A 13,844-nucleotide genomic window follows, 5' to 3' on the forward strand; every position below is an offset into this window, starting at 1 on the left:
AATAATAGAACGGAACAACATTGGCTTATCTAGAAAACCAGATTACTACAATAATTGAAACAAAACACATACAATATATATGTGGTACAGGAATAAAAGCCGTACTAACCTAGTGGCCAGGTAGCTCACATATCTAAACACATAAACATAGACATCAGGGAATGTCTTACCTAGTATGAAGGATGTATCAGGCTGCAGTGTGGGGCACATCTGCTGTGCCCCAGTGAGCTCAGGGTCATCTTCTGTCTTTGCCTTCTCCTCTCTTCCTCTCTCCGAGCCCTTGCTGTTCCTTGAGGCTCCACAGGTTGTGTGTCTGACAGCTTGTTGGAAATCAGTTCTTCTGTCGGATGGTCTGCAGGCTGTTGCAGTTGTTATCTGTAAAGAGTTCAGTTTCTTAGAGATCCTATGGGCTGGCTGGGTGATGACTGAATCAGAATGGCTGTCTGGAAGCTTGTCCGCAGGTTCTGGAGGGAAAGGGGCACAAATCCCTGTGTGTCTGGGGAGGAATTGAACAAAAACAGTTTAACAACTGCTGAGGGAAAATTATGAATTTAACTTTCGATTAAATGTTATGTTGATTCTGCAGGCTGTGGGTTGTGCTGTTGACTCGCTTGCATTATATAAGAAGGATAAACAGATACTAAAGTGGGTGTAAATTATGTTTTTCCTTCTACATCTACCTATACGTATGTGCTCATAAATACTTTGACAAAGCAAATCTGAATGCAGTAATATGGTTGCGACAAAATGTCTGTAGAATGCTTGAAAATAAATATAAATAATATTAATCAACCCACCTCAGGCTAGTTGAAACAACCCCCTCACAGCTAATTGTTTCCTCCTGATCCAATTCTTCCTCCTCATCTTCCTCTTCTCCCTCTCTACCCTCTTCCTCCATTAGTACTTGTGCCCAGAAAGGGTGGTCAAGCAACTCTGGCCAGTCCATCCTAATAAACAACAAACAACACAACTTAAAATTACAACACAGAAATGTGACACTTACACTAATCAAAACATGCATGAAAAGTAGCAGACTGAAGTAAGTCTACAAAAGTGATGTGTGTGTGTGTGTGTGTGTGTGTGTGTGTGTGTGTGTGTGTGTGTGTGTGTGTGTGTGTGTGTGTGTGTGTGTGTGTGTGTGTGTGTGTGTGTGTGTGTGTGTGTGTGTGTGTGTGTGTGTGTGTGTGTGTGTGTCCATGAACTTGACCTCTCATCAGAGTGTTTGTTGAGCAGGCCTTTCAGAAGACTCTGGAAGTCCTCACTGGGAGGACTGGTTGAAATCACTGTAACAAACAACACAGAAGATACAGTAATAGAATCCACTATAATAAAAACAATTGTGCTAAACACACAATGTGTGTGTTTGTTTGTCTCTGTACCCGCATATGATTTTATATGACAAAGGGAGTATCACCTGTCTGTCTGAGAGGTGGTGGTTCCTGACATAAAATCATCTCTGTCATTTTCGTGTAGCTCTCCGAATAGAATGGAGGTTTACCTGGAAAAGAACACTCACTTGTAAAGTATGTTGAGGTTGGTGTTGGTATTGTTTTAAACAGGATGAAATGAATTGAATATTTATGTGTATTTAAATAGTCAGTCTAAATATGTGTGTTTATGTTTTATGTGCGTGTGCATGTACCAGTATACATGTAGTAGAGTGTACAACCGAGAGCCCAGAAATCAGAGCTCATATTTGTTTCTGATCCCTGCACAACCTCTGGAGCTGTGTAAGCTGGAAGACCTACAAATATAAAAAAATACAGTAATTGGGAAATGCAAAAACTGTCAGCCTTATCATGCAAAAAGGATATTTTACAATGAATGTTATGCAAAAATATAGTATATGATTATGATATTTCGTATTCTTTGCCATCACATGGTAAATTGTAAAGACTAATCTATAGGTTTAAAAGTGGACCTCTTTAGAAGACTGATCTCTCATTTGGTTCTATTTCTCTGTATTTCTCAGCTTGTAGTTTCAATATGATAACCATGTATCAGCAACAGCTACTTGATCCCATTGGTCTTGTTTCTTTGCCTCCTGCCCTAAATATTCACCCACTCATTCTTGGTGTAACCTAAAATCAGTTAGCCATATGCAAATTACAATTCAACATAGTACATCTTTGCACTCTTCTTGGCTAATGTACTGGCTAGCATGTGCAATACAAATAAAACAAGTTATCTGACCATGTAATGTTTCCCTCATGTCGTCAGAGACATCCTTGCTATCTCCTTCCCTGGCCTCCTCAGATGTAGAGACTGAGGTAAAGAAATCCTCAAGTGTTTCTCCATTTGCCTTGGACAGACAGAAGTTACCAAACTTCAGAGTGCCACTACCATCCAGCAGGATCTATGGGTAACATGAGGAGAGATACTTTATTCAATGATCATACATTTGCTGTTGTATTTTAAGTCCTACATACACATGAGTGCAGATGCTGACCTTAGCAGGGGTCAAGTTCGAGTAAATGATTCCTAATTCATGGATGTGTTTCAGTCCATTGACCAAGTCCCATCCAAACCTCCTCACCACATCTTCTGACAGACATCCATCACTACCAATAATAGACTCCAGGGAACCACCTGACAAATAGATCGAGAAAATAAGACACATCAGTGAAAAAACAGAAACAAGAGAGCAACCGTAAAATAGGCAAATACACCAAGAAAGATGTATAAAGACATTTCATGGTGAATGAAGTATATGCAAGTTTACAATCTAAACTTGAACATTTTATTGTTAATCAAATAAACCAGATTATAAAAATATAGAGATAGATAGAAACGGAGGGATGAAACCCTCTTTAATGGTCACACATGCAGAGCACACAGCACACACAGTGAAATGCGGCCTCTGCATTTAGTAGGAGCAGTGGGCAGCTAATGCACAGCGCCCGGGTAGCGATGGGAGTGGGGGGATGTCCGGTGCCTCACTCAAGGGCACGACGGCAGGGCTCACAGTCCAAGCCACTACTGACTGAGCCACTGCCGGACTATAGTATGAACTATTTTCGGTGAAATCTTATCCGTTTTAAGCTGCAAGAGGATGCACTTCTCTTTCCACATGTTGAGATCGTTGAAAATCAACAATAAGTAACTTATTTCATCCAATAGTGCATGAGTGCTTATCTATCAGATGTGCCAGAAATATTTACCGACCTGTGCAGAGCTCCACCACCAACCAGAGGTGATTGCTTGTCTCATACCACTCATAGAAGCTAACTATGTTCGGATGATCCAGATCTTGGCTGAGACGTACCTAATGGAACACAAAGAGGACATATGTATACAAGATATTCTATAGTGCAATGCTAAAATGTGATTGATAGATAGAAAATGCAAAACCTTTTAAAAATGATAACAGTGCTCAACATTTTTTAATTGTAAGATAAGTGTAAGATAGTAAGAAGAAATGTAAGTATAGTAAGTTAAAATTGCATTTATTGATGTCATGGCTCTTTCGGCTGAAAAAAAAAAATACTATATAAACCTACTGTATGTACTAATTAAAAAACGAAATGAAATGTGACAGATGTCTACCACAATCCTACATGGTTAGTGATCACAGGTCTCTTGGATTTGTCGGCACAGATGATAGCGACATAGTTCAGGTTGCCCTTCCTTCTTCCTTTGTAGACAACAGAGCTACTTCCTGCCCCAAGCTCCTCATACAGGATGAAGTTCTCCATCCACTGTGGAAAAGAACTGAAAAATCTCAAGTAAAAATTGTAGACATTTTAAGAAGTTATGGTAAAAATAGAGAATGAGAATAGAGTTTGGAACCAATGGGGATTAGTACACATCAGATATAAAACCAAACCTATACATAATTTGATGACATTAGCTCTATCATTAATGTAATGCATGTTATCCAATCTGTCAGAAGAAACGTGATATTTGAATAATTATTAATAGTTACAGTCTCATGAATTAATCAAGTAGTATAACGCTTAACCTATTAAATGTGTCATTCATATGGTTTTTCACTATTTAAAGAGAAATAACACAGTCTGAGCCAGAGGCGTGGGAAGGTATTTTGAGTGGGGGTGCTGGACTCCAGTGAACACTATTACGGGCACTATAGAGCACGCACAAAAGCACTCCCCACACGCAAACACACAGTACACCCGCGACTGTTACAATGAAGGCTCGATAATCAGCTCACGGCATATAGGCAGGGGTAAAGTGCTATTTTTTACGAGTGGGGAGCGGACCTCCTATAGGGGGGTCCGGGGGGATGCTCCCCCGGGAAGATTTGTTTTAAATATTGAAGTTAAAAGCATCAATCTGGTGCACTTTAAGAGCAACATTAAGAGATCTATGGATAGATCTCTCAACACCCAGATGAAACACAACTGTAAGCAGATGTTCTTTTTCTTTATGGATATTTTACAAATCACTCCCCTTTCAAACTGTATTCTTGTTTTATTGCCATATAGTATTTCATAACTGTTTTTCCTTTATTCTCTTATTTGTTTTATAACTATAATGATCATATGAAAGTGTGCCGCGGAAATAATCTTTTGAATAATTTGTGACCAAACCGTTTGAGACCCACTGAGATAACTTAGACTAAAGTTAACTATCTAAACACTCAGAGAGTCCTTTAGCTCACCTGAGCCTTGGTCTGGTGTCTTGCCTCTGTTGCATTCACTGAACATGGGAAATTACAGTCCTGCCGTCCTCTCTAGTGTCATGATGAGGTTCACGTAAAGCACGGTTAATGTATTATATTATTGAGGCAGAATTGTCCGGTGCTACAGAAAAAACATTCGGGGCAGGCCAAAATATTATTTTACCAACAATGTGGAATTTATTGGCTACATATTACACAGATTATGCACAGCGGGAGCAGCAATAACCGTCAAATAATAATTCAGACAGGGGAGCTCCGCACCCCCTGCCTGCCACTAGTGGGTGCTGCAGCGCCCTCAGCACCCCCCTTCCAGCGCCCATGGTCTGAGCACATATAAAAAATGGCACCTACAATATATTAATATTTATTATGGGTCAAATCAAATGAATATACTGTATGTAGGCATGCATATATATATATATATATATATGGTAATATGTGGAATATATTTGTTCTTGTTAACTTTACAAGATGAGGAATTTACATTTAGCATAGGCTTACAATTTTTCCACAACTAACGCCAGTTATTGTAAAATAAAATGGCTGACATACCTATAAAGAGTTACCAGCTGATTATAATTACGCATAATTATCTACAGAACACATTACACCTGTTCGACTCTGAAGGCTTGATATGCACAGAAAAAACTGTCATAAACAAATTAAGAGCCTGAAGCAACTCAAATATATATATTAAATATTTATTTCAGTATATGTAACTTTAAGGAGGAGAATAGCTTATTTAACTGTCACGTTAGCGGCTAACGGTTGGCTTTTACAGGTCCCACAACCGCTAACGTTATCGTGTATTCGGAAGCACAGGCACGTTTGTTCGCGTAACAAGACAGCAGTCAAGAGTTAAAGTGACGTATTTACTTTAAAAGGGCATGCAACTATACCTGGATATACAAAATACCTGCATTCAAAATGTTTGCATTTGCTCAAACTAAATATGAAAACTACCCCAAAACGTACCTCTTCATTCACCCGCTGTTGTTGGCGGAAGTGTAATGGGCCACGTAATTCCAACTGGAAGAGGGAACTCCGGATTTCTTCAGTTATAATTAAAGCTAAATATACTCACTTAAGTCATTACATGTGTATTAAGAATATTCTTTTATCTTTATTAAATATTTCTAGATACAGAACATTTATGGAAGATGTCAATTGCACAGTATATGTTTATTTTATGTTACCTTGATAGCCTTCAAATGGTATATTCCTGCGTCGCTAGGATACAGGAGTGCATACAACAGACAGCGCATGGCCACAGCAATAATCACAATCAAAATTATTGTATGACATATTTAAAACCAGGGCCGGCCCTGCCTAACTATATTGAACATATGGATCTCAGTATCATTGAATTTACATTAAAGAGGCTTTTAGACTTTTAATATTTTCCAACATTTAACGGTATATGAATAACTTATTCACTTAATGTTACTACCTTTTGTAGTTAAAGCCTTCAGCAATGTTCAAATGTCCACTAAGTTTGATGGCTCCTTGTAAGTGTGGCCTGTGTGCAGCCTTAATTCGTACGAAGATATGTCCATATAGAATTAGTAGAGAAACATGCTTCAATCCTGCCTGGGGTCCCCCACAAATCAATGTTCCACTTATGGAAAACACTGTCCCAGATAATGTAGAAACACGTAGAAATGCATGTAAGCATAGAGCTTTGGGGGTTTCAGGATTAGTCACTGACCCCAATCCTCCTGTATCTGGTTCTCCATTGTCTTTAGATTAACAGCATCTTGGTCTGCTGTCCTGCAGTTTTCACCCTTGTTGGATGTATAGTAACAGAAGCCAGTTATGGAAAAAATGACGTATATTTGTGTCATTTGTAGATAAACATATTGTGTTGTGTTTTTACCCTTTTTATTTGTAATATATTTGTTATAATAGTTAACGAATATTAGCACTAATTCTTTCTTTTTATTTTCTCTTACTGTGTTTATTCATCAAGACACCACTTAATTTGTCATCTTAACACATTCCTAGTATTCTGATTCTGTTGGAACTTGAATCTGTCACAGGATCTGCTGTAAAAAGGCCTGATCTATATTTGATAACGTTATCCAGAGGACTCGGCCTGTGCTGGAGAACATGTCCAGAAGTGTTTTAGCCAGTAGAAATAGTGAGGATTCAGTTTTCAGTTTTTGGTCTATTTGAATATGTGTGTTGTCGTGACTTGTGAGTTTAACAGAACACTATTTTCTTTTTAAAACTTCAATGCAATTTATTTTGAAATTACAAACACCGGATGTTGATCTATATTTCGTCTGCCTTGACTCCTCACTACTCAACAGCGTTGTTTCCATCAAGTTAGTCAGTCACCCCTGCAGAGGAAGCAAACAAAGCAAATTAAGTTTAGGGAAAAGAAACGGGGCTGAGTGTGAATACCTTTTTCTACACGTTTCTCCGTTCACTTAGTTTGTTGTTCTCCTGATGGTGATTTCACTTTCTGAGTCCGGTCTGTGTCGGGTCGAAGTCTGTTTCCCGTGGGGTGGGGGTGCACTCCGTGGTCTGAGTTGGGATTTAGTTAGGTGAGGCGTGTCAGCGATAACTGGGTATAGGTTATAGTTAAAGTGGTTGTCGGGTTAGACATTTCAAAAGACGACATGTTGTACTTGGGGTGACGGTTAGGTTCAGGTCAATGAAAGAGGAGCCTCATTCAATCTGGGGAACTGACTTCTACGCAACACCGGTCGCGTGGTAGCATTTTTGGATGCATCACATTGTCACACGCGAGCAGAGCCTCGTTGAGTAGTCTGTAGCCAGACACGGAAAACGGGATTATTCTAATTCGGCAGGGAAGTCTGCGCGATGTACTATAGAGGTAAGACACTTTATTTAAACCTCTTTGTTTCTCAGATTGATTTTTGTGTTACGATATGGGGGTAGTGGAGCAGGTGCAGCGCGCTACACGGTCTGGGACCTAGTGTTACTTGTAACGGTTTCTCATTAACTTTGTAAAAGACATGTTTTAACCAAACGTCCATAAAACTCATAACTGTCTTCATCGAATGTGTTTTACTACGCTGTGTAGCCTAATGGATGACTAATGTTAGGCATTTGTTCCGTGACAACAATCCGTTTGTCTGATGTGACGGCCTATCTCTGTTTTCTGCCCTCACTTTGACTCAGAAGTGAAAATGGCTCAGGGAGTTTGTCGCAGCTACTTGTGGGCACGCTTGATGAGATCCATTTAAGAGTTCTTACTTAGCTAGGCCTAATCCTAATCCTATCACAGTAAACCTGCCTCCACTCATTAAAAGTGACTCCATAAGCAGTCTGACAGAGTATCACATCTACTTCTCAGTGTTGACAAACTTGACACCATGCATTGTGATCTATTCTGGTTTTTGTTGTCTTCATTTACTGTATATCTGTTTCTTTTTTTCAAATGCAACTATATTGGGTCAAGTTAAACCAATTATCCAATATTGATTTCCTTCATTTAAACTTGAAATAGTTCTCAACATTTCCTTTCATCACAAATAAGGAAATTGAGATAATGCACCAGTTAAAGAAAGCTTTTGAAGCTTTACTAAAATGTGGAATTTATTTGATTATATTGGGGCTGCACAATAATACTGTTAATTCAGGGTGACAGTATGCAGGGGCCAGTGATTTCCCCTTTACTTCAGCTATACTCTGCTGAGGAGGAGGGTTTCTCAGTCCAATCCAGAGAAAGCTAAATAAGGTCCCAGTTGGTTTTGCCAACTAACAGCACATGATCTGTGGAAGGCCTGCGTACCATCTCACTGCTCAGACACACAGCTGGCCTCGCTGGTAAAACACACACACACACACACACACACACACACACACACACACACACACACACACACACACACACACACACACACACACACACACACACACACACACACACACACACACACACACACACACACACACACACACACACACACACACACACACACACACACACTTTCCAGAACGATCACACCAGGAGCTGGACCTGGTAGCTCGAATGTCCCACAGATAAAGCAACTGACAGATGGGCTGTGGGGGGTGTTTGTTATGCTCTCACTCACTCACAGCACACAACACTTATTCTGGTTAGAGAGAAGTGTAACCTGAGCACCATGCATTCATATTTTGGTGTGACATTCAACTAAATAAATTAAAGTGATGACAAAATGGTGTGTGCAGCTGACTGTCAGGAAATACCCTATTTCAACAAAAAAGGTGTGTGTGTTTTTTTTACCCTGGCAAACTTGCTAAAAAAGTTAGAAACACACCTTCCCCATTGCCAATAGTCTTTTTTTTTTTTTTTGGTATTTCACAAAACGCACAAAAGCAGGGTTAGTAAACAGTTTAGAAAGCCGTTTGGTTGTTACTCTTTATTTATATCTGTAAATTATTCAGTCTCCTTTTTAAAAACTCGCCAACCTGAGTTGTCTCAAAGACCAAGTACCTAGAAATTTGTCTGAGAAGACGCACAAGTCAAAGGTTGCTTTTATGTGTGAATGAGGCCATTAATATTAACTTCAAAACTGTTTTATTGCTCACTATCAATGTCGAGTAGCTTTGGTGATTTATAGCTTGCTGAGTTCCATGTTTTATAAAAAAAACACTTTTTAAATGGAAAGACAATAGGTAAATAGAGTAAAACGCAAACATAAGGGCTAGAGTGAGTTTGTGTTTGTAAGTTGAGGAGATTCTTTTCACTTGATACTAAAAGACAATAACACTGCAATGTATTCAGCTATTACAACAAAGTTACTAATAGTCTCCAAGGTTGTCAGTTCTGTTAAACAAGCAGAAGTAAGAAACAATTCTTCACAAATCTTCATCTATCGTTATATCTCACCCTCTCCTCATTATCATCTGTCTTTTTCCTGGGGTTAAAGGATTTCAGAAAGGATGGCTCACCTTCCTTAGACCCATCATGTGACTTAACTTCGAAATGTTCTGGCAGCTTCCTTCTCATTTCATCTTAACTTCTCTCTTTGTCTTCCTGTTTGTCTCTCCTTCCTGTTAAGACACTTAGGTGCTGTTTACACGGGAACAAAACGGGTTGTATCCGCTACTTTTCTCTTTCGTATAGCCCGTTCGTTCACACAAGGCCGTAACGGAACCGCAGAAACGGACCCCTAAAACGATAACGGGTCCCAAGGTGGATGGATCTGTGGACGGAACGCTCTGGGTGGGCAAACGGCTCCGTGTGTACGTCCTATACGATAATTTTCCTGATAACAATCAAGCCATAGCCCCGCCTCTCCCCACCTCCGCTGCTCACAGATGTTAGTGCAAAATCTACACCTCCTCTACCACAACCATCAGCAGAGGCGCGGGAAGGTATTTTGAGTGGGGGTGCTGGACTCCAGTGAACACTATTACGGGCACTATAGAGCACGCACAAAAGCACTCCCCACACGCAAACACACAGTACACCCGTGACTGTTACAATGAAGGCTCGATAATCAGCTCACGGCATATAGGCAAGGGTAAAGTGCTATTTTGTACGAGTGGGGGAGCGGACTCCTCTAGGGGGGTCCGGGGGGATGCTCCCCCTGGAAGATTTTTTTTAAATATTGAAGTTAAAAGCATCAATCTGGTGCACTTTAAGAGCAACATTAAGGGTGCGTTCACACCTGCCTTGTATAGTCCGGTTGAATCGAACCCTGGTGCGTTTAGCAGCTTGGTGCGGTTCATTTGGGTCGGTGTGAACGCAGTCCGAGACCTCTTAAGTGAACTAAACAACCGGACTCTGGTCCGCTAAAATAGGTGGTCTCGGAGCGCTTGCTTGCGAACTCTGGAGCGGTTCATTGCTGGTGTGAACGCAGTCCGCACCAAAACATAGGAAGCGCAGTATTTACGTGTCACAAGAACGCGGATATCTTCAAAAATCTTTAGCGAAAGAGTCTTTCAAGACATCCGCGGTTGTTTAGTTAAAGAGTAAAGCAGAATTAAGTGTTGAACAGTGTCGTGTAAAGTAAAAATTCTCCGTCAGCTACATAAAAGTAAGAACACCTGCCCTCGGTGAAACGCCCCTCCTCTGCAGAACGTCTCTCATGGATGATGTGCAGCAGCGCGGTCATTATGGGGAAAAGAACACCGACAGGCTGATCAGGAGCCCGACGCGAAGCGGAGGGATCTAGATCCTGTTGGATTCCCCATAATGACCAAGTCGCTGCCCATATTATCCCGCTTATTACATGGCCACATTCTCAACAAAGTAACGACATGACTCCCAATATTAATTGAAATGCTTTTGTGGATTTAGAAAATGATTTTATTGATTTAAAAAATGGTTGTATTGATTTAAATTGACATGCATCAGCTAAGAAAAATAGTCCGTTGTTACTGTTTGAGTAGCAACGGCAGGAACTACTTCGATAGCGTTTTTGAGGAGCTTTTTAATTACAGATTTGAAAACATCGTTGCTTGCTTTAAAAGTAGCACAATTCATTATGTCAAACCTTGGAAAGTATCTAGATATCCCTGCCCTAATGCCAAAGTAACTGGCAACTGAATATGTGTCGCCGTCTGATGTCTATGTCTGGACCGCTGCGTAAAAAGGAGGGTTTCTGCCCGTTACTTCTCCGCTGTTTTCTTGTCGCTCTTGTCTTGTCAGTTTCAGCCAAACTGTATACAGTTAAATCGAACGGACTTATTTGTACAGATGTGAGCGTCCTTAACAACGGTCAATAAATCCTTGACAGCGGTCTGTCTGTTCTGGATTAAAAACGTGTCACGTGTTTTGAATTGACCAATCAGAATCGAGTATTCAACAATGCCATGTAATAATGTTTTTTAACGGACGTTGTCTGATTATATAATCATATGCGCGGGCCGCTAGTGTCTGTTGATCTCCAGACTAAAAGCAGCATGAGAATAACCTGCCGAAAGTGCTGATGCTCCATGGCGGAGGCTCCGCTAGAAATTGCCGGGATTTTGGTTTGTACCCCCTTAATGTCTGACCAATGGTTGAACAGCATTTCCGAGCACATGACTTGTGTTTAAAGTTTATAGTCCGTTTGAGTTTTGCCCGTGTGAACGCAAACCGAACCTTCTGAAAAATGAAACAATGTAACAAACTGTGGTCTGGTGCGCACCAGAGAGCGGACTATTAGGTGTGAATGCACCCTAAGAGATCTATGGATAGATCTCTCAACACCCAGATGAAACACAACTGTAAGAAGATGTTCTTTTTCTTTATGGATATTTTACAAATCACTCCCCTTTCAAACTGTATTCTTGTTGTACTGCCATATAGTATTTCATAACTGTTTTTCCTTTATTCTCTTATTTTTGTTATAACTATAATGATCATATGAAGGTGTGTCGCGGAAATAGTCTTTTGAATAATTTGTGACCAAACCGTTTGAGACCCACTGAGATAACATAGAAGTTAACTATCTAAACACACAGTCCTTTAGCTCACCTGAGCCTCTCAGTCTGATACCTCATTCACACCAACGGTGTTTCAGGGCCGGTTCGGAGCTGGAGCTTGAAAAGCACCGGGTTTTCCTGTTCACACCGCAGTGGAGCAGCCTCTTAGCTCCGGAATCCAGTTTGTTTCAAGCACCAACAAATTGTCCGGCTAGAGCAAAAGCGCCGCATACGTCACGCTTACGTCACGCTTACGTCACGCTTACGTCACGCTTACGTCACGCTTACGTCACGCTTACGTCAAGGCGGGGGCAGGGGCAGGGGCGGGATCAACTCCTGAACAACAACAGAAAGCCTGCCTTTTATCCAGTTTGTACACAATGATGGAGAAACTTAACAAGCAGCAGTGGTCCACTGAAGAGACCAGCTACCTACTGGGAATCTGGTTTTCCGAAGAGGTACAGAGGAAGCTGGAGCACAATCGGCCATTGTTGTTGTTGTCGGTGTCAGCTGTGAGGAGTTTCCGCACGGTTTGGCTTTATGAAGCAAGCACGCAAACGGTTACGTCATGACGCAAACGATGACGCAATGACGCAGAACCAGTCGGACTCTGGGCAGTGTGAAAAGAGCCGGAGCTAAACCGAAGAACCGGTTCTGAACCTGAAAAGCTCTAGCACGGAGCTTGAACCGGAGTTGCGTTGGTGTGAATGAGGTATGAGAGGAGAGCTCTCCTCCAGCTTGTTGTGGAACAAACAGCTCCGTATGTCCATTAGTGCAGCTAGCTAACCAGATGCTAACAACACGGTCCCTGCTGCTGGCACCGGTCCCTCTCGCTCGCTCTCTCCCTCTCTCTCCCTCTCTTCCTCTCTCACACACACTAAATGCGCTATTTCCGCACACGCCAAGCTTGAATGACACAAGCACACTTTTATTTCCATGCAACTCTCTGATTGGTCTGGTGTCTTGCCTCTGTTGCATTCACCGAACACGGTAAATTACAGTCCTGCCGTCCTCTCTAGTGTCTTGATGAGGTTCACGTAAAGCACGGTTAATGTATTATATTATTGAGGTAGAATTGTCCGGGGCTACAGAAAAAACATTCGGGGCAGGCCAAAATATCATTTTACCAACAATGTGGAATTTATTGGCTACATATTACACAGATTATGCACAGCGGGAGCAGCAATAACCGTCAAATAATAATTCAGACAGGAGAGCTCCGCACCCCCTGCCTGCCGCTAGGGGGTGCTGCAGCGCCCCCAGCACCCCCCTTCCCATGCCCATGACCATCAACAACAAGTGGACATGGAGAACTACATGTTGCTAAATCCACCGCGGAGAATAAACAAAGTCAACCATGCTCGGGTGTCTTCTTCGTTGCTTTTGCTGTATTTTGTGGCGGAAGTACAGCGCCACTTACATGCCCGGCATATGTACTACAGCGTCTCCAGCGGTTCGATCGGTGAAGGGACACGTTTATTGAGCCGTATCCATGTGAACGGAAGACTTTTTTAATATTGAATTTGCTTCGTTTGCGTTCCCGTGTAAATGGGGCCTTAAAGTGAGACCATGTGTGTCTCAGAAATGGTATCATATCTCTTTTGCCCGACTAAAAACTTGTTAGATTTTTGTTGTGGGATAAAGAACTTGTTGCCACGTGCCTTTGAGTGACATGGAGGAAGTATATCGGATGAAGGGAATGCTCATTTTTTTAAACAAGTCAAATCACTTCGGCAACTTGTATTTTAAAAAACAAAAAAAAAATATATGCTTTAGAGATTAAAGTAGGGAGACTTTGCATCAGATACACCAGTGATTGTAGTTTACAGTG

The 13,844-nt window shown here is 41.2% G+C and overlaps 1 protein-coding gene across 3 annotated transcripts in view; it reads right to left on the reverse strand.

Annotated features, from left to right (window-relative positions):
* ulk4 (unc-51 like kinase 4) overlaps window positions 1–5,691 on the reverse strand; it is a 109,966-nt gene extending 104,275 nt beyond the window's left edge. For all 3 annotated transcript variants that reach the window (XM_034103425.1, XM_034103424.1, XM_034103426.1), the window contains exons 1-10: window positions 5,618–5,691; window positions 3,558–3,698; window positions 3,166–3,265; window positions 2,450–2,589; window positions 2,194–2,356; window positions 1,643–1,744; window positions 1,415–1,498; window positions 1,208–1,283; window positions 798–947; window positions 171–496 (exon numbers count right to left, since the gene is read on the reverse strand). In XM_034103425.1, the coding sequence (XP_033959316.1) occupies window positions 171–496; window positions 798–947; window positions 1,208–1,283; window positions 1,415–1,498; window positions 1,643–1,744; window positions 2,194–2,356; window positions 2,450–2,589; window positions 3,166–3,265; window positions 3,558–3,695 (1,279 nt within the window). In that variant the 5' untranslated portion in view covers window positions 3,696–3,698; window positions 5,618–5,691. The remainder of the gene's footprint in view (window positions 1–170; window positions 497–797; window positions 948–1,207; window positions 1,284–1,414; window positions 1,499–1,642; window positions 1,745–2,193; window positions 2,357–2,449; window positions 2,590–3,165; window positions 3,266–3,557; window positions 3,699–5,617) is intronic.
* Window positions 5,692–13,844: the final 8,153 nt, after the last annotated feature.

The sequence above is a fragment of the Pseudochaenichthys georgianus genome, chromosome 16, assembly GCF_902827115.2.
Source record: "Pseudochaenichthys georgianus chromosome 16, fPseGeo1.2, whole genome shotgun sequence".
In the NCBI taxonomy this organism is placed as follows: Eukaryota; Metazoa; Chordata; class Actinopteri; order Perciformes; family Channichthyidae; genus Pseudochaenichthys; species Pseudochaenichthys georgianus.